Source organism: Cajanus cajan, chromosome 1 (genome assembly GCF_000230855.2).
Source record: "Cajanus cajan strain Asha chromosome 1, NIPB_CcT2T_4, whole genome shotgun sequence".
NCBI lineage: Eukaryota > Viridiplantae > Streptophyta > Magnoliopsida > Fabales > Fabaceae > Cajanus > Cajanus cajan.
Window position 1 is genome coordinate 19,420,525 of NC_138517.1, and position 19,194 is coordinate 19,439,718.

The window sequence follows — 19,194 nt, forward strand, 5'->3', positions numbered from 1 at the left end:
CACATCATGCTTCTCACAATATTATCATCATGCACTTCACAACTTTCAGCTATATCATTTCATCATATTTCACAACATAATTAGCCAACTCATAACATAAAATAACTTTAACCACTTAATTTCAACATGCTTCAACAATATCATCAATTCAACATATAATAGATCAACAACTTCACAACATACAACATATTCAACACATAATACAACTCACCCATCATGTTTACAACTCATCTATCATGGCAACCTACACAACATATACAACATGAATTAACCTATGCACCTAAGACAACATTTAACTTATCCAAATCACTCCTTGTGAAATGACAACCTTTACATAAAACAGCATATCGGAAGTTGTACTACTCCTATCATGCTCATCCTTATCTCATATAAAAGATAAGAAGATTTCCTAAAACTCTCATGAAGACACCAAGTCTTAATTCCTTCATCTACCTTATTAAAAATTCTAAAAACCGCAATAGCGAAAACCAATGCTGGCAACTTGAAACCTCTTCACTAAAACAGCCATATCTAGAGTTCTAGACCTCCTTTCTGGGTGATTCCAGCGCCATTAGAAAGCTAACATCCAAGGCTACAACTTTCATGAAGACTTAAAGACCAACATACTTACGCCCAACGCATTAGTATCACGCCTACGCAAACTCAAACAGAGACTCACAAGAATCCCCACGCCCAGCGCGACTAGTCTCTCGCCTGGCGTGATTTAACACTAATGGCCTCGGATGAATGCACGCCCGACGCCAAGAACTGAACCCGACGCATATTCAACCAAAAACCTCCAAAAACCTCAAAAATTCCTTCAAAACCTGAAAATCAGCAACTTCAACCACATGCAATCCATGAAATGCAACATATTGACTCCCTACAACTAAAAAATGAGTTCATATTCAACATGCAACCAATCAATGCATCAAAATTGACAAAAACCCCATTTTTCCCAAAAAACCCAAAAATAAGGAAATCACCCGATTCAACCACTTCTTCTCGAATTCCATACATCAATGGAGTTCCTAAACTCCCATGCAACCAAACAACATACATTCTAGCTTCCCTTACCTGAAGATTGGCTCCGAACAACCAAGAATTTGGGAAGAAGAAAACTTTCCTCCGAGCTCGACTCCCGAACTTCAATCCTTCAAAATCAAGCTTCCTAGCCTGAATTCCAAGAGAAGACAGAAGAAGTTAGTGATCTAGAGAAGAAGAAGAATCAACCAGAGAAATTTGAGAGAGAAAGAGCTCACGGACCTAGAGTCATTCTCTCTAAAACTTCTCTCTAGTTTCTTTGAGAATGAACTTATGAAATTCCCTTCTTAGAGAAACTCTTATATACTCTTCTCTCTCTAGAGTCAACTAAACTCAAAAATCTCCTCACTACGTTACACTTATAATTAACATCAGAGATAGTAATTCAATACTTTACAAAGATATTTAAAAAAAATTAATTTTTTATCATCATAAAATTTTAAATTTATAAACAATATTATGATTAATTTAAAATATAAAAAATTTAAAACATGAAACCAAATATTAGTTAATATTTTTAAAACAAATTATTACTTTTATATTTTCAAGTACTTGAGTTAAATAAATTTAAATAATATGTAGAACTTAAAATATTTCATATAATGTATCTAATAAAAAGCTTACTACATATATAAATATTATAAGACAATATAATACATGAAATAAAATAATAGTATTTATTCTTTTATAAATTATTAATATTCTACATTGATAAAATATTTTGAATATATTTCTTTAATAAATTATTTTAAAATTTTAATGTTATTAATAATTACTTGACCAGAACTATCTTTGGTAGAAAATAAGTGATCTTTAGAATAAAAAATTTAGTAGTGAAGTTTTTAGCATAAGTGTATATATTTGAATATATCTTTTCCCAAACAAAATAATAAAACTCAGGAATTATATTTTGTCATTTTCTCATTTATTACAACCTTAGCCAAACATCAACGTAAAGTTAACTGCTCTGTCCCCTTCAGATTACGAAAACATCCTCATCATTCCAACGTGTCTCCTTTCCAAACATGAAAATCATTTTAAAAAAATCCAAATTATTACACATTTTAATCAACCGATAATTTTAAAAGAAAAAGTCAAGATTTGTGTTTTAGAAAATCTCATCCGATTTCTTTTCAACTACAATTTTTCAGAGAATTTCTTCCTTTTATTTGCTAGCATTGCATGAATAAATAAATAAATTATTAATTTTATCTAAAAAGGCTCCATAACAAAAGTAAGCATGATCTCAGCAAAAGAAAAACAGATAAAAAAAAAAAAACTAACACTTGTCGTAAGGAATCATTTTTTATGTTTGCATGATTTATTACGTCAAAATTTAATATGTCCTTTTTAATAAAATTTTTAGTTCTTTTAATATATAGTAATTATTTAATCATAATTCATTATAAAAATTAAAATTTATTGATTTTTAAAATAATTATATTAAAAATTATACAAATTATAATATTTAATTAGTTGTTTCTGAAAATTTTTTACATTAACAATATATCATCATTAAATTTAATATATTATAAATATATAAAAACTAAACTTTACATTTATATAACTTTAATATTTTGATAACATTTATATAACCCTAAAAAATATTTAAATTTATGTTGAAAATTTTGAACTAATCCGCAGGCTGCAGCTTCACAAGTCTAATATTACAAAAGAAATAAAATAAAATATATTCGAAAATATCAAATTTATTATTATTTTAATATTTTTCCGTCTTTCTTAATCTTTGACTAGGTGTACTTTTACATCTTCCGATTCTCTCTCTCTCTCTTCACCTTTCACTGTTTTTTTTCTCTCTTTTCTCTGTCTCCCCACCGGAGCCAACATTCGTCGCCGGAATTTCACTTCGGAAACCGCTTTCCGCCGCGAGCCACGGCGACCCTTTAGAGAGCCCTGTTCAGCCGGTTCGAAAAGTTGGTTTTTTCCCGGTTCAGAAAACCGGGGTAGTCTTTGACTTGAAACGGTGAGTGAGTTTCGGGGATTTTTTTGGGTTCTGCGAAGAGGGGCAGATCCAGGAAGGTTCTAGAGCGAGAATAGGAAGTGGGTTTCTCTGGTTTTTGAGAGAGAGAGAGGTTTTGGTTTGATTTGAGGGTGAATGGTTGTGGAGAGAAGAAGAGGTTGGAGTTTTCTATGATGACCGGAGCTCCGGCGAGTGATCGGAGAGGGTGGTGGCGCGTCGGCGAATCTCTCACATGGAATGGCAGATCTTGCTAGCTACGGGAATGCCAACCGTGACATTGAACACGTAGGTTCCTTCTTTTTCCTCTCTCTATAGGTGGAGGTTGTAAGTTTTGTGTGAGAGTACAAGTTTTGATTCTTTGTTTCAGTTTTTGTTATAGTGTGTGTGGAAACGGTTCATTTTTTTGTTTTTTAAATTCCTTTGTGATGGCTAAAAATGTTATGAATTATGATCGTGTGTTATTTTCTTCGTTATTGGGAAGTCAACATAGCTTGCCTCAATTCTTAGGGCGCAACACCTTATATATCTGTTGAGCAATTTGGGTTTGAGATGGAAACTAACATGGGAACTTCACTTAAATGAATTGATTTTGGTCAACTTGTGTTTGAGATGGAAACTAACACGGGAACACCACTTAAATGCCAATTGATTTTGAGATGAAATCTAGCATTTGTTTGGGAGATGAGAGTTGAGAGATATACTTGTATATCGTAGTTATTTTCTTCTAAAGGTTTCATCTTGTGAATAATAAGTGTTATTTTCAATTTCAACCCTTTTACCTTTGGTAGAAGAGAAAAAGGTAACGTGATATTTATACCCCAATAAAACTTTCTTTTAACTCGAGAATGTTAAATTTTCACCATAATGGGAATAATTTTGTAGAAAATCTATGTAAAATCGCTTACTCAAATCATGGTTCTAACTTGAGGTCGCGGTTACGGCTATTGTGGCTACTGTGATACAGATTGTAGCTGTTGCCGCATGAAATTATTATGTGTTTGCATCGAACATAAACCAATAATTCTATAATAATTAAACTCAATCAAATCCTTTCTTCACAAATTTTCACTCCACACTCATTTCCCATTTTCCTAAAATGCATCATGCAACCTCCCAACACACTAAAACAACCTTCATTAGTTCTCTCCCTCCCTCTCCTAACATCCTAGGTGACCACACTTATCAGAATAAAAGATTAAAGCTTGGATTTTTTTTATTTTGTGAAAAAAATTGGAATGAAACGGTATTGTGGGTTTGTTATGGTTTCGTTGCGGTTGCGTTGGGGGATTTTAAATATTTCAAATGGTATTGCAGACCGCAATTTAAAACCATGGCTCAAATATTAGGGTGTGACTTATATATCATGGCTCAAATATTAGGGTGTGACTTATATATCTGTTGGGCAACTTCACATAAATATCAACTGGGGTTTAGATGGAATCTAACATGGGAACTTCACTTAAATGGCAATTGATTTTGAGATGGAATCTGACATTTGTTTTAGAGATTTCTTTATTAAATGGATGGAGGGATAACTTTTATTTTTTGAATTATTAATAGCTTGGTGCATGTTTGGCAAGTCCCATATGGCTTGCCTCAATTCTTGGGGTGCGACTTATATATCCGTCATGCAACTAAACATATCAATTGGATTTGAGATGGAATCTAACATAGTAACATGGGCACTTCAATTAAATGCCAAATGATTTTGAGATTGATCCTAACATATTTTTAGATTTTTTTTATTTATTTTTATTTTTATTAAACAGATGGAGTGGTAACTTGTTTTTTGAATTTTTAATAGTTAAGTGTGCGTTTGGGAAGTCCCATATCGTTTGTCTCAATTCTTAGGATGTGGCTTATATATCTGTTGGATAACTTCACTTAATATCGATCAGGTTTGAGATGGAATCTAACTTGGGAATTTCACTTAATATCAATTGGGTTTGAGATGGAATCTAATGTGGTAACTTCACGTAAATGCCCAATTGATTTTGAGATGGAATCTAACATTTGTTTGGGAGATGAAATATATACTTGTATTGTATTTATTTTCTAAAAGTTTTATATTGTGAATTATAAGTTATTTTTGACCCTTTGAGGCATCAATCACACCTTAAGTCAGTAGATGTCTTTTGACCATGTTACAAAAAAGTAAAAATGTTGCATTTTGCATTTTATAGTTGTCTTGGATTGTTTCAAACATCAAATTGAAGCTTGCATCATTGATGTTTATTTTTACGATTTTTTAGTGCCTTCAATCGTCATAAAAGCTTTTTTGCACCTGAAGTCTTGATTGCACTGACCAAGTGACTGAACATTTTATCATCTAGTTCTATATGGAAGCTGACTAAATTAACATTTATCTAGTGAAATTGAGCCAGAAACCTCTGTTTATTTTTTTTTTTGGGCAACTGTTAGTGTACCTAGAAATATCTGTAGTTAGTATGACATCTCTAACCTGTAACATAGGTAAAAATATTAGGAACGAAGAGAAATAGGCTTCTCATAGATTTTGAATCATTGTTGTGATGTACTGGATTTTTTTATGGAATTTCACAGCCCTTATAGTATAAGGTGGTTTAAATTCTTATTCTTTCTCATTAGTCAAAACTCGGACACAATGTTGTCAAACTCAAGATTATGTAAACTCTTGAAGGATCTATAAACCTTACTTCTAAACTCATAAAAGTTACCTAATAAATACATAATATTTAAAATGCCTATAGAAGTATTAAAACAGAATTTAATTCCATATGCATAATAAATATTCAATGTTTCTAATTTTATAATAAAGCAAACCACAATTGTGATGGCAATGAATCACAGATGAGCCGATTGATTTGCATTTTTGAGCGAGCTTCTACTTGAAGGTGAAGCATATAAAAGTCATTTTGCAAAAGCTGGTCCAAGCCTTTCAAGCTAAAAATGTTTCATTTTGGTTTGTGTAAAAGTAATGTGATCCAGTAACTCTCAAACTTGTCCTTGTATAACCGAAGTCTACCTAATTCCAACCAAGTATACTAACCAATGAGTTTTCATGCAATTCAACTCCTTTCCTCCATGTGAAAAGTAAACCCCATTCAAACCTACATGTTTACTCGAGAGTTCTATAACCATGTTAGGACATGCCTCCTATACTGACTTTATGAAACATGTTGAACATTGGTCATTATGTGTCTGATTAAAAATATATTTCTCGTCACTTTAGACCCTGAGTAGATTCTTCCATATGGCTAGATACTTTAAGGACACTGGTACTCTAAAAAAACCTAAATTACATCCCCCTTGAGAGATGCTTATATTACATTGTCCTCCCCTTTTATATTAAAACATACACTTCCCTCCCTTGAAAGATAAAAATAAAAAATGCATTACATTTGAATTCATTTTAATGTAAATGAGTTTTTTTAGAGATTTTTCCTCCTTGCAGTGATTCTTGACATGATTAATAGTTAATTTTGAACATATACTATCAATTTTGTGGTTTTTGAATATTAAATGAAGATTTTGTATGAAATTTCAAAGTCAATAAAAGTAGTATTTAAAATTTCATTCTATTCTTTAAAATACTAAAATCAATAATAGGATGTTCAAAATTAGTTATTAGTGACACAAAAAGTTGTAAAAGACACAAACTATCATTGGGAGGGACATTCACAGTTATATACCACTGTTAAGAGGTTCATTTATATTGAGAAGGACCAAAGTGCCTCTCACATTCATCTTTTAAAGGAGCTTAGTGTAAATTTTAAAATAAGATAGGAGGGGAGTGTATTTAAAGTTTAAACATCTCTCAAGAGATGATAGATTAATTTACTCCACTAAAGAAATCCATTTCTTTAACGTTCAGAAAAAAGTCATGTTAAAATATTAAAAATTAATGCTTTATATGTTTGGTGTATTGGAATGTGTAAACTTCTGCTTAAAAGGGTGGAAATGGGTTTTCAAACACTAAAAAATGTGTTTATTTAGAAGTGAAAAAAGGTAGCTTTTGCATTAAGTTGAAAATTTATATTTTTGCTATAAACTTGCTTTTGTGATGAAACTTTCCAAACATAAATAACTTTATTTCAAACTCGATTTTAACAGAAAAACAATTTTACACAATTAAGATTATCTAAAATAAAGTTTGCAAATGCTCATTCCAACAAAATAATAATCATCTTGTTTTGGGTGCTTGCATTATAAAATGATGCCTTTGAGTATTTTGTTGTAAGGCTCGTTGTCATAAGAAGGTGAATTTACAAATCTTGATCGTCGATTTAGATCTTTTAACATGTTGCACGTTTTAAATTTCATTTGAGTCTATATATATACTGCTGTGTTTATTTGATCTTAATTGCTGTTTATATTAATCTGTAGGCATTGATTGCTTTGAAAAAGGGTGCTCAACTTCTTAAATATGGTCGTAAAGGAAAGCCCAAGTTTTGTCCATTTAGACTTTCCAATGTAAGTTAAATGAAAGCCTTTTCAGGAATGTGTTTGTGGATTCTCGACATTGCATCTTTATTAACTGCGTGGTTGGATTGTTCTTAATTGATTATGTGTTCATGAAAGATAGCTGCTATTGCATTTTTTTATGCTAATCATGCTATAATTATATGAGCAGTTTAGTATGGAAAGACTGTTAATTTGTAGTTTCCTTATTTTATCAGGATTGAATTCTGACATACTTTTGCAGTGTGCACTGTGATTCCATTTCACAGTAGGGAGTGCCTGAAAAATTGTAATTTGTAACTAACTTTCATGTGTCAACTGTATAGCCTGGTTCCTGAACTTCTTATACCTTTTAGAGAATAGGAAATATATTACTAAACCGTTGATGAATTTCACTGTTACTTATATGCCACATACATTTAACTGTGGCTAAAATTGGTAATTTCTTGGGTAGACATTGGGAACTCTCTGGGTTCACTGCATTATAATGGCACATTTCAGGTCAATTTGTATTACTATTATTACTATCCATATTTTTATGATTTTGCATAGAAATTTTGTTCTATTATTTACAATTTTACATAATCTTAGGATTTGGACAACAACAACATCATCAAAGCCTTATCCTACTAGGGAAGTTCTGCTACATGGATTGCACATTGCTGTTGGACCTAATTAAAGACTAATTTCTTAGGGATATTATTCACCATGAGACTTCTCTTAACAATTTTGTCTAATGTCCCTTATAATTGATACAATTTTTTTTTATTTGGTTTTCTTTCCATAAGTTTTATTGTATTGCTTGACCATACTCTATGGTAGTGAATGTAGGGGTGTGTTTGGTAGAAGAAATTTTTTTTCATGCAAGTAGTTAAGAGGGATCTCATGGTGAATAATATCTTTAAAGATTTGGTCTTCGGCTGAGCCACACGGCGTGGTGTGACCCATATAGCTAATCCCACCTAGTGAAATAAGGGTTTTGTTATTGTTGTTGTTAGAACCATGCACTGGTTTCAATTCAGTAATGTAAAGTATGTATTTTTAGGATTAGTTTTGAAATCTTTTATTATATTTTTGCTACTAAAAAATGCATTTGGATTTTGGAAGTGATGGTGGATTCAAGAGTTTGAGGGGGTAACTGGCAATTTGTTGTTTTTGGATACCATGTTTTGGGTTTATTATAATTACTTGAGGTGTAATAATGATAATCAAATGTTTGTATATAAAATAAATGAGTGTTTTTTGTTAGATGAAATGCTGACTTGTTACTTGAGCCTAATTTCCTAATTTTAGTAATTAGTGCTACTGCTAACTAGGGGTGTTTGAAAATGTTGAACTGAACTGAATAGGAAAAACAGTTTGAACTAACTGAACCAAAGTATTATATTAGTTCGGTGAACTATTTTCTCAAATTTGAACAAAACTTTATTTTGAACTGAAATGAACTATTTGAATTGCACTAAACTATTTTTTGGCAATGATAAACATGAGAAAAAAATAAAGTAGGAGAATTTGAACCCTTCATAAAAATAGTTTAGTTTTTATAGTTTAGTTTAGTTGAATTCTTAAATCCTTTATAAAAAAATAAGTTTTCAGTTTTATACTTCAGTTTAGTTCAATTCATGACCAGTTCTGGTCGGGTTTATTTGAACACTCCTACTGCTAACAAGTACTTGTATTGTAGCTTTATTCAAGGGAAGACATATTTCTTATTTGGTGTATGCCTTTATGGCTGTATACTTGTCTCACAAGTTCTAATAAAAAAACATGTTTTCTGTGCTTCCTTGATTGTAGACTATAAAGTTGAACATTCATATATAGTAGGCTGGAATTTTACACTCTTTTGAGTAATTTCTATGTATACACATTAAATGTCTGTAAACTGCAGGATGAGTCATCATTAATCTGGATTACAAGTAGCGGAGAAAGAAACCTGAAGCTATCTTCTGTCTCTAGAATTATTCCCGGACAAAGAACTGTGAGATTTCTTCCCTTATATCTAATTGCACAGAAAACCATGACATTTTTTGTTATTAACAGTGATTTAAAAATTGTTTCACTGACTTACTCTTATCCCTTCTGTATTTTCTTTTCTTAATCTTTTGGCAGGCTGTTTTCCAACGTTATTTGCGTCCTGAGAAAGACTATTTGTCTTTTTCACTTATTTACAGTAACGGAAAGCGATCGCTTGATTTGGTTAGTAACAAATTATGTATTTCATGCATCACTAAATGGCTAAATCATTTGTTTTTATTTTCAGTATTTTTCCTTATTATAATAATTTCTATGTATTAATTTTCAGATTTGTAAAGACAAAGTTGAGGCAGAAGTGTGGATTGCAGGCCTCAAAGCACTGATATTTTCTGGTCAAGGTGGTCGGTCCAAAATTGATGGATGGAGTGAAGGGGGCCTCATTCTTGATGTAAATATGCTAACTTGTGGTTTTGTAGTTAAATGCATTTTAGTCGCATTAGGTTTCTTGTAGATCGTAGTCTCGGGTTAATAGTTGGGTGTTGTATCATTTTCCTTGGGCTACATTTTGTAGACGCGCAAGAATGGAACGGGACAACATATGGGTGTGATTCTACACTTGGTGCATTATAAAAATGAAACAGTATTAGGCATGAGGTTAACTTGTTAAGAAGTGGTACATTTTGGTTTTACTAAAAATTATGGAACCTAGAAGAATAGAATAATTTCATTTTGTTATGTTTTTTCAATTATTTTCTTTCTCCACACCAAAATGCTACAGTGCTTACAATAATGTATATTTTGAACTAATCAAGATGGAGAAAACTTATTTGCTCCATTATAAGAGTCTTTATTTTCTCACTTGGCAGCTTAACCTGAAAGGATATGTACCGTAGTTTTTTTATTTTATTTTTATCTGAAAGATATTGCCATTCATTCATGCTCTTGTTTGGTTGTTATTTGGTGTAACTGACTGTGCTGATTAACCTACTCTAATTTTTTCTATGATGTGATATTTTTGTGGAAAGATGATCTGATTGAATACAACTTTTCCAAATTCCTGTACTTCTGTTGTTGCCATTTTGCTTCCATAGCTCCTGATGAAATACCCAAGTTGCTTATAGTTCTGTGGCTCAAATAATATCAGGATAGCAGAGACATAACGTCAAGTCCAAGTGAAAGTTCTGCTAGCACATCACTAGGCATCAGTTCTCCTGAAATTTCTGCAAGTCTTCCAAACACTTCACCAAAGTCGTTCAGACCTGACAAAACAACTTCTGAAAGGTCACATGTGCCACCAGACCCAACAAACATGCAAGTGAAAGGATCTGGTTCAGATGCTTTTCGTGTCAGTGTTTCAAGTGCCCCCAGTACATCTAGCCATGGGTCTGCACCGGATGACTATGATGCTTTGGGGGATGTATACATATGGGGGGAGGTTATCTGTGAAAATGTTAAAGTTGGTGCCGATAAAAATGTCAATTATTTCAGCCCAAGGGCAGATGTACTTCTCCCCAGACCACTGGAATCCAATGTAGTTTTAGATGTGCATCATATAGCATGTGGTGTTAGACATGCTTCTCTTGTCACTAGGCAAGGTGAAGTTTTTACATGGGGCGAAGAATTGGGAGGACGTCTCGGCCATGGAGTTGGGAAGAATGTGGTTCAACCTTGTCTTGTTGAAGCGTTGACTACTACGACTGTTGATTTTGTTGCCTGTGGGGAGTTCCATTCCTGTGCTGTTACAATGGCTGGGGAACTATTTACATGGGGTGATGGTACTCATTATGCTGGGCTTCTTGGTCATGGCAGAGATGTAAGTCATTGGATACCAAAGAGAATTGCAGGTCCATTAGAGGGACTTCAAATTGCATTTGTTGCTTGTGGTCCATGGCACACAGCCTTGATAACTTCAACAGGGCAGCTGTTCACTTTTGGTGATGGAACATTCGGCGTCTTGGGCCATGGAAATAGGGAAAATGTTCCATATCCTAGAGAAGTGGAATCCTTATCAGGATTGAAAACAATAGCTGTTGCATGTGGAGTGTGGCATACTGCAGCTATTGTAGAGGTTATTGCAACGCACTCTGGTACAAGTGTGTCATCAGGTAAATTGTTTACATGGGGCGATGGAGACAAAAATCGCCTTGGACACGGGGACAAGGAGGCACGTCTTAAACCTACTTGTGTGCCTGCACTTATTGATTACAATTTTCATAAAATTGCTTGTGGGCACAGTTTGACGGCAGGCTTGACGACATCTGGACGTGTTTTTACTATGGGAAGTACTGTATATGGTCAGCTCGGGAATCCTCAGTCTGATGGAAAGCTTCCCTGCTTGGTTGGGGAGAAGATTGCTGGGGAACCTGTTGAAGAAATTGCATGTGGTGCATATCATGTTGCTGTATTAACTTCCAAAAATGAAGTTTATACTTGGGGAAAAGGTGCAAATGGGAGACTGGGTCATGGTGATATTGAAGATCGAAAAACACCATCTTTGGTTGAAGCATTGAAGGACAGACATGTGAAATACATTGCATGTGGTTCAAACTACTCTGCTGCCATATGCCTTCATAGGTGGGTATCTGGTGCTGAGCAGTCTCAGTGCTCTACTTGTAGACAGGCGTTTGGCTTCACTAGAAAGAGGCACAATTGTTACAACTGTGGACTTGTCCACTGCCATTCATGCAGTTCAAGGAAAGCATTAAGAGCAGCACTAGCTCCTAATCCTGGCAAGCCATATCGTGTGTGTGATTCTTGTTATGCGAAACTGAACAAGGTTGCAGAAGCTAGCAATAATAATAGAAGGAATTCCTTGCCTCGTTTGTCGGGTGAAAACAAGGATAGGCTAGACAAGTCTGACTTAAGATTGTCCAAGGCATTAATTCCTTCTAACATGGATTTGATAAAGCAACTAGATAGTAAGGCAGCCAAGCAAGGAAAGAAAGCTGATACATTCTCGCTCGTTCGCACCTCACAACCACCTTTGCTACAGCTGAAAGATGTTGTCTTGTCCACTGCTCTTGATCTGAGACGAACAGTTCCGAGACCAGTGGTTGCACCATCAGGAGTAAGTTCCAGATCTGTATCCCCTTTCTCTAGGAGACCAAGCCCTCCTCGGTCAGCCACACCTATTCCAACAACTTCAGGACTTTCCTTCTCCAAAAGTATTGCTGACAGTTTGAAGAAAACAAATGAACTTTTAAATCAAGAAGTGCAGAAGTTACATGCTCAGGTGCATTTTGCTTTCCTTCTCTATGTAAATCCAGTAGAAGTTTTTGACAGAGTACAGTTATCCTCCATTTTATTAATTATTTCTTACAATTTTGAGCTTGATAAATCAACTTTGCAAAATTGCATCACTATCACTTTGCTCAAATTGTCAGAAAAGTTAATGTCACGTGCATATAAATATATGTTGTTTCTTTCACTTTTTATGGTATGAAGACAAGTCTAATCATAGATATCATTAGGTCGAGAGCCTGAGACAGAGATGTGAACTGCAAGAGTTAGAGCTTCAAAGGTCAGCAAAAAAGACTCAAGAAGCCATGGCACTGGCTGCTGAGGAATCTGCTAAATCTAAAGCTGCAAAAGAAGTTATAAAGTCACTCACAGCACAGGTTTTTTCTTGTTAATTCATTTCTCTTGAAGTCAGATGTCTTTGGAATGGTTTATTTTCATGTGGTGCTTTATTATTTGTAACTTCTTTTTAGCTTTTCCACATTGAATAAATGGACATCCAGATTAAACCATCTATCTAATTGAAGTTTATTTTTATAAAATTTCTTAACTGTAACAACAGGAATTAAGAATTGATTTCATTTTCAGTTTTATTTGTTTCACTTTTGGTTTAACTGTATATTACAAAATTAAATTATTTTATTTGTTAGGACATATACACGCAGGTTTGAGTTTCACTACATACTCTTTACCCTTATCTTTTTCATAATAAATTACCCCACATATCTCTTATACTTCTGCATTATTACACTTATACTGATTGCTCACTAACATTGTTTCAGCTCAAAGATCTGGCTGAGAAGCTTCCTCCTGGAGTTTATGATACCGAGAACATTAGACCAGCTTACCTACCAAATGGTCTTGAGCCAAATGGCATCCACTATCCTGATTCAAATGGGGAGCCGCAATCCCGGGCAGAGTCAATCAGTGGCTCTAGTTTGGCCTCCATGGCCCTTGAATCCTCCCAATTGAATAGAAGTGCAGGGAATTCGCCAGGAACTTATGGAACTAATCTTCACCAGCAAATCCGGAGCCCCATGACTTCGAACGGGACCAACAGTTATCCAGATGTTAAATTGCCAAATGGTGGTGGTGTCATTCAGGCAAGCAGCGGTAGCGTGTCTGACACTGTTGATGGCAGGGATTCTGGAAATTTCCATGACGATGAGAGTGGTTTGAAATCAAGGAATGCTGCACCAGCTGCTATTAGTAATCAAATTGAGGCAGAATGGATTGAACAGTATGAACCTGGTGTCTACATAACACTCGTGGCACTGCGTGATGGAACAAGAGATCTGAAGCGAGTGCGCTTCAGGTAATAAAAAATCCTCCACATTATTCGTATCTATTTGGTTCTACTTGTATATTTGACTGTCTAACTGTAGATGCCCCAGTAATGTTTCACCAGTGATGATTGTTAGTGGGGGCGGGGATTATGGAATTACAAAATATGGACCTTAAATATGTTCTTCGACTTTGCATGACTTTAACTAGGCCTTGTATCTAATTGCTAGGGTTACACATTAAATATCTTTTTCGTTCTCAAATATGTAAATATTCATTTTTCATCTCCCATTTTTAAAACATCAACTTGTGGTCCTTCATTTTTTAAAATTTGTCAAAATTTATTCCCGCCATCAACTCCTTTAATTCAATTTAACGGTAATGTCTAGTCGGTGAAAGACAAGTCATCACCATTAATGACGTGTCTTTTGCTGGCTAGGCATCACTATTAAAATGGATTAATAGAGTTGGTGATGTGGATAAAATTTGACATATTTTAAAAAATGGAGGATCAAAAGTTGACATTTTAAAAATGTGGATGAAAAACGAACATTTAAATATTTATGAAGATGAAAAAGATGTTTAACCCTAATCACTATTACTTAAAATTGAGATGTTCAAATTTTCTTGTAATCATCGCTTGTATGGCAGCCGAAGGAGATTCGGAGAGCACCAAGCAGAAACATGGTGGTCGGAGAATCGGGATAAGGTATATGATAGATACAATGTTCGTAGCACAGACAAGTCTTCCAACCAAGGGGCACGTAGTTCAGGGGGTGCTGGTTCGCCTGCTTCCCAAACTTAGGAGAAGTAGGGGAAGGGAAATTCTCCATTAACACATTTTGTCACATGAGCAACCTTGTAGGGAAGCAAGAATGCATATGGAGTAACCAAGCATCCTTGTTTGTTGGTGGTTCTTATGTCTATCCTTATTCTCTTCTCAATCTTCATTTTCCCCTTTAATATATCTTAAATTAATTGTCTTCCATTTAATTTGGGCATATGCCCTTCACATGTTGTAGTGTAGTGTATATAAAATCATCAGTTCTGATCATTTTGGCCAAGGAACCACCCCTACCAATTTAACCTAAATTTTTCTTTGCTTGTTCACTTTTGTTTCCATCACACCTTTGTACATGGTGATAGATGTTATTTCATTCATTATTTTTTTCACAGGTTTTTATTTTACTTGGTGTTGAATATAGTAGGTTGATCATTCCCACCCTTAAAATAAATAAATGGCTCCCTATTAGGAAAACAACCCATATTTATCATCCTCTTATATGCATGTGTAAATGCTGCCTTAAGGGGCAATTTTAATCTTACATGAGACATTGTAAGTGTGATGATTTTACTTAAATGTTAGTTGTCTACTGTGAACCACTTATTAGAGGGGAGATTATTATCAAATTAATTTGGACATTTGTATTTTTTTTTTTTAATATTAGCATCCAAATTTGTTTCGATCGTATTTGTGACTAACTATATAATATAACTAGGTATGATTTCACGAATTAAGTGGTAGGTGATTGGTACAATCTTTTTCTCTTAATCAACCATAAAAAGGACTTAAATTTTATTTGAATAACCTTTCCACCCTGGTTAAACTTACCTCACTAGGAAAACACTTCTATTTTATATATTTTTTTGACCAAAAAAAAAATGTTAATACCCTTGTTTTTAGTTTTCCCACTTAGTTTTAGAGGAAGTTGAGTTTCACTCAGCTCACTGAATAAAAACAAGAAGCAAGTATTTATAATACTATTTAGATAATTATTATATAAAGGCTAATAAGTTTGTCGTAAATATAATTATAATCAGATAAAAATGTACAACTCTACTATTAGATTACAGTATTTACTCTCTAAATAATTAGACATCTTTTATAGTGCAACTCTATTAAATAAGTCATATCTAGTATTATAAATTAATATGTCCTTTATTATATGGACACAACTCTTTTCGGCCACCGCAATCAATAGTAATGCTACATGTCCACCCAATTAAACAGTTTCTTGATCCCTAAATTTCAATGAAAGGTTCAAATAACAGTGTAAACAGAGCAAAAAGGACTACATACATGTTTAACCAAACCCACGTGAAACTTGAAATTTGCCTCCCTCAAATCACCAAATGTTTAATATTAATTAACCACCATTGACTTGGGGTTTTGTCTTTGAAAATGACCATTAGTAATGGTCTCGGATGGTCACATGGGTTCAAAGATGGGTTTGAAATCAAGACATGACATAAGACAGCTTAACCACCCAACAAAGTTATATCATTTTCAGGAGCCAATTGATTTCAGTCGTTTTTCAACTCTTCACAAAATACAATACATGTCCCTCAAAAATTAAATAAATAAAATCTATAAAGACTATCAGAACCAGCCAGTTACTTGTGACCAATTTGGAACACGTCTTACATTTGGAGTATGTATATTAGGAAATGGGAACTATTTAGTAGACATGAATTTTGGCAAAAAAATATTGGGGAAATCAATGTAAAGATATATAGCGAGAAAGAATAATTCAATGTGGAAGGACATAAAAAGAAAAATGATAAGATGGTTTAAATTAAAAAAAAAAACAACTATTTTATTTACCTAAGATAATCTTCCTGCCGATAATAAAAAAAATTAATTATTTTTAAAACGTAAAAATTATTAAAGGAAATTTCATCTTTTTTAATAAAGTCTTCTTATATGCTCACCAGAGAATTGAACTTGTCGATATACATAAGAATTAAAGATACAAATTATCTTATCAACTCCATCATGTTGTTAGTTATAAATTTGATTTTATGGGCAAAATATCCTTATAAAAATTTATAATTAGTATTATATCTTGATAAATGTTTTTTTTTTTTACTATCATATAGTTGGTGTAAAGTATTCACCAGTTTTGTTAATGTTTGTCTCCATCAATGAACCAATTTGTATCACTGTAAAAGTTACATTAGTGTATATATATATATATATATATATATATATATATATATATATATATATATATATATATATATATATATATATATATATATATATATATATATATATATATATATATATATATATATATATATATATATATATATATATATATATATATATATAGAGAGAGAGAGAGAGAGAGAGAGAGAGAGAGAGATAAGTCTATTTACTTCAAGGGTAATGATCTAACTGTTAAATTAAAAATTCTTAATGCATATATCAAGTTTTCAAAAAATTTAAAAATTTTAAAAATTATTTAATGCTTTGCTTCATTAATTCAAATCAACTTACAAAATACTTTTATGATTATTTGCCAATTTGAATTTATGAGACAAAGTATCAAATGATTTTTAATTTTTTTTTTTTAAATTTGTAGATGTGATCTATGCACTAAGAACTTTTAATTTAATGATTAGATCGTTAAAATTTGATTAGAACATTAATTATTGAGTAGAGTAAGTATAAGTAGATTTACTCTTGTGTATGTTTATCCCTATATATATATATATATATATATATATATATATATATATTTATATATATATATATATATATATATATATATATATATATGGAGAGAAATTAAATTATTCAAAGAGTAATTCTTGATAAAGTTACTTTACTCAATAATTCATGGAATATGTTGAATTTCAACAATTTAATCGTTAAATTGAAAGTTTTTAATACATAAGTCAAGTTTATAATTTTTTTAAATTTTAAAAATTATTTGATAAGTCGTTTTATTAACTCAAATTGACTAATAATTATAAAAATATTTTATACGTTGATTTGAATCTATATAATAAAGTATCATATATTTTTTACTTTTCTTTTAAATTTGTAGAATTGATCTATATATTAACAATTTTTAATTTAAATGTTGGATCCTTAAAACGTAATATACATTATGAGTTATTAAGTGAAGTAACCTTACTTAGAGTTACTTTTGGAGTAATATATATATATATGAGAAAGGATTCATTTGCTACAGGAATAAGTCTACCTAGACTTATTATACACTCAACAACTCATGTTCCACATCAAATTTCAATCATCTAACCTTTAAATTCAATAGTGATGTAGAACATGAGTTATTGAACGAAATAAGTCTAGGTAGATTTACTCCAAGAGTAAACAGATCTCTCCTCTCTCTCTCTCTCTCTATATATATATTTATATATATATATATGAGTATATGTAAATGAGGAGGGGTTCACTTATTCTAAGAATAAGTCTACTTTCACTTACTCCACTCACTAACTTTGTTTTATTAATTTAAATTAACCTATAAAATACTTTTGTAGTAAATAGATTTTTCCTCTTTCTTATTCACTCACCCTCTCACCATCGTCACTACCACTAGTGCCACAATCGATATCGTTGTCATTGTTATTGGCATCTCTACCACAACCGTTACCACTATTATTGTCGTTACCACTGTCGCTACTATTACGACCAACATGTGACTTTTTTCTTTTAGTCTCTATCATGATTGTTTTACTGTTTTGGATGACATGTCAAATATTTGAACATTATTTCAAGTGAATTTCAATCGTTTGATGTTTGACACATCATTTAAAATAGTGAAAGAAACTCACAACAAGGACTCTAAACAAGAAAAAAATTACAAGGACCAAAAAGTTAAGTAAAAAAATTTTAGGGACCAAAAGAAAAGAACAAGTATATTTCAGAGACCAAGAAAATATTTAAGCCAAACTATTTTATGTCATTTTATATTTATCGACTAATTTTATAAAAACACTTTTAATTCAATCCATTAGCTCATAAGCTTCTAGCCTTTCAACTCCTAAATTATAGATTATAAGTTTACAGCTAGCTTATAAAATTTCAATTAATTTATAAGGTAATTTTATCTCACACTCGTATAGTGCGTTAAACAAGACATTTAAAGAGTTTATAAACTACTTTAACCAACTTATAAGCTGGTTTGACCAAAATGTTTGGTATAAAAGTTTATTTTAGGAGTTTATAGTTTATTTATGTAGCGTATACTACTTTTGGTTCTAATTATGAACAATAAATTAGATTTTTTTTATCCTAATTATCAACAACAATCAATTTTTTATATCCTTAATTTATTATTACTTTATTTTATTACTGAAATATGATTTTTTATACCTTAATTTATTGTTACTTTATTTTCTATGCATTAACTTATAAATAACATTAAATATAACAATCACTTAAATTAAAGAGTATTTTTGAATAAAAATTTAAATTA

The 19,194-nt window shown here is 32.2% G+C and overlaps 1 protein-coding gene across 1 annotated transcript; it reads left to right on the plus strand.

Annotated features, from left to right (window-relative positions):
• Positions 1-2,805: 2,805 nt before the first annotated feature.
• On the plus strand, positions 2,806-15,148 carry LOC109807952 (PH, RCC1 and FYVE domains-containing protein 1). The gene is made up of 9 exons (XM_020370711.2): positions 2,806-3,310; positions 7,391-7,477; positions 9,354-9,443; positions 9,575-9,661; positions 9,768-9,887; positions 10,584-12,671; positions 12,910-13,056; positions 13,459-13,991; positions 14,612-15,148. Exons 1-9 carry the CDS (start codon positions 3,263-3,265, stop codon positions 14,763-14,765), a joined length of 3,354 nt encoding a protein of 1,117 aa, XP_020226300.1. The 5' UTR covers positions 2,806-3,262; the 3' UTR covers positions 14,766-15,148.
• Positions 15,149-19,194: the final 4,046 nt, after the last annotated feature.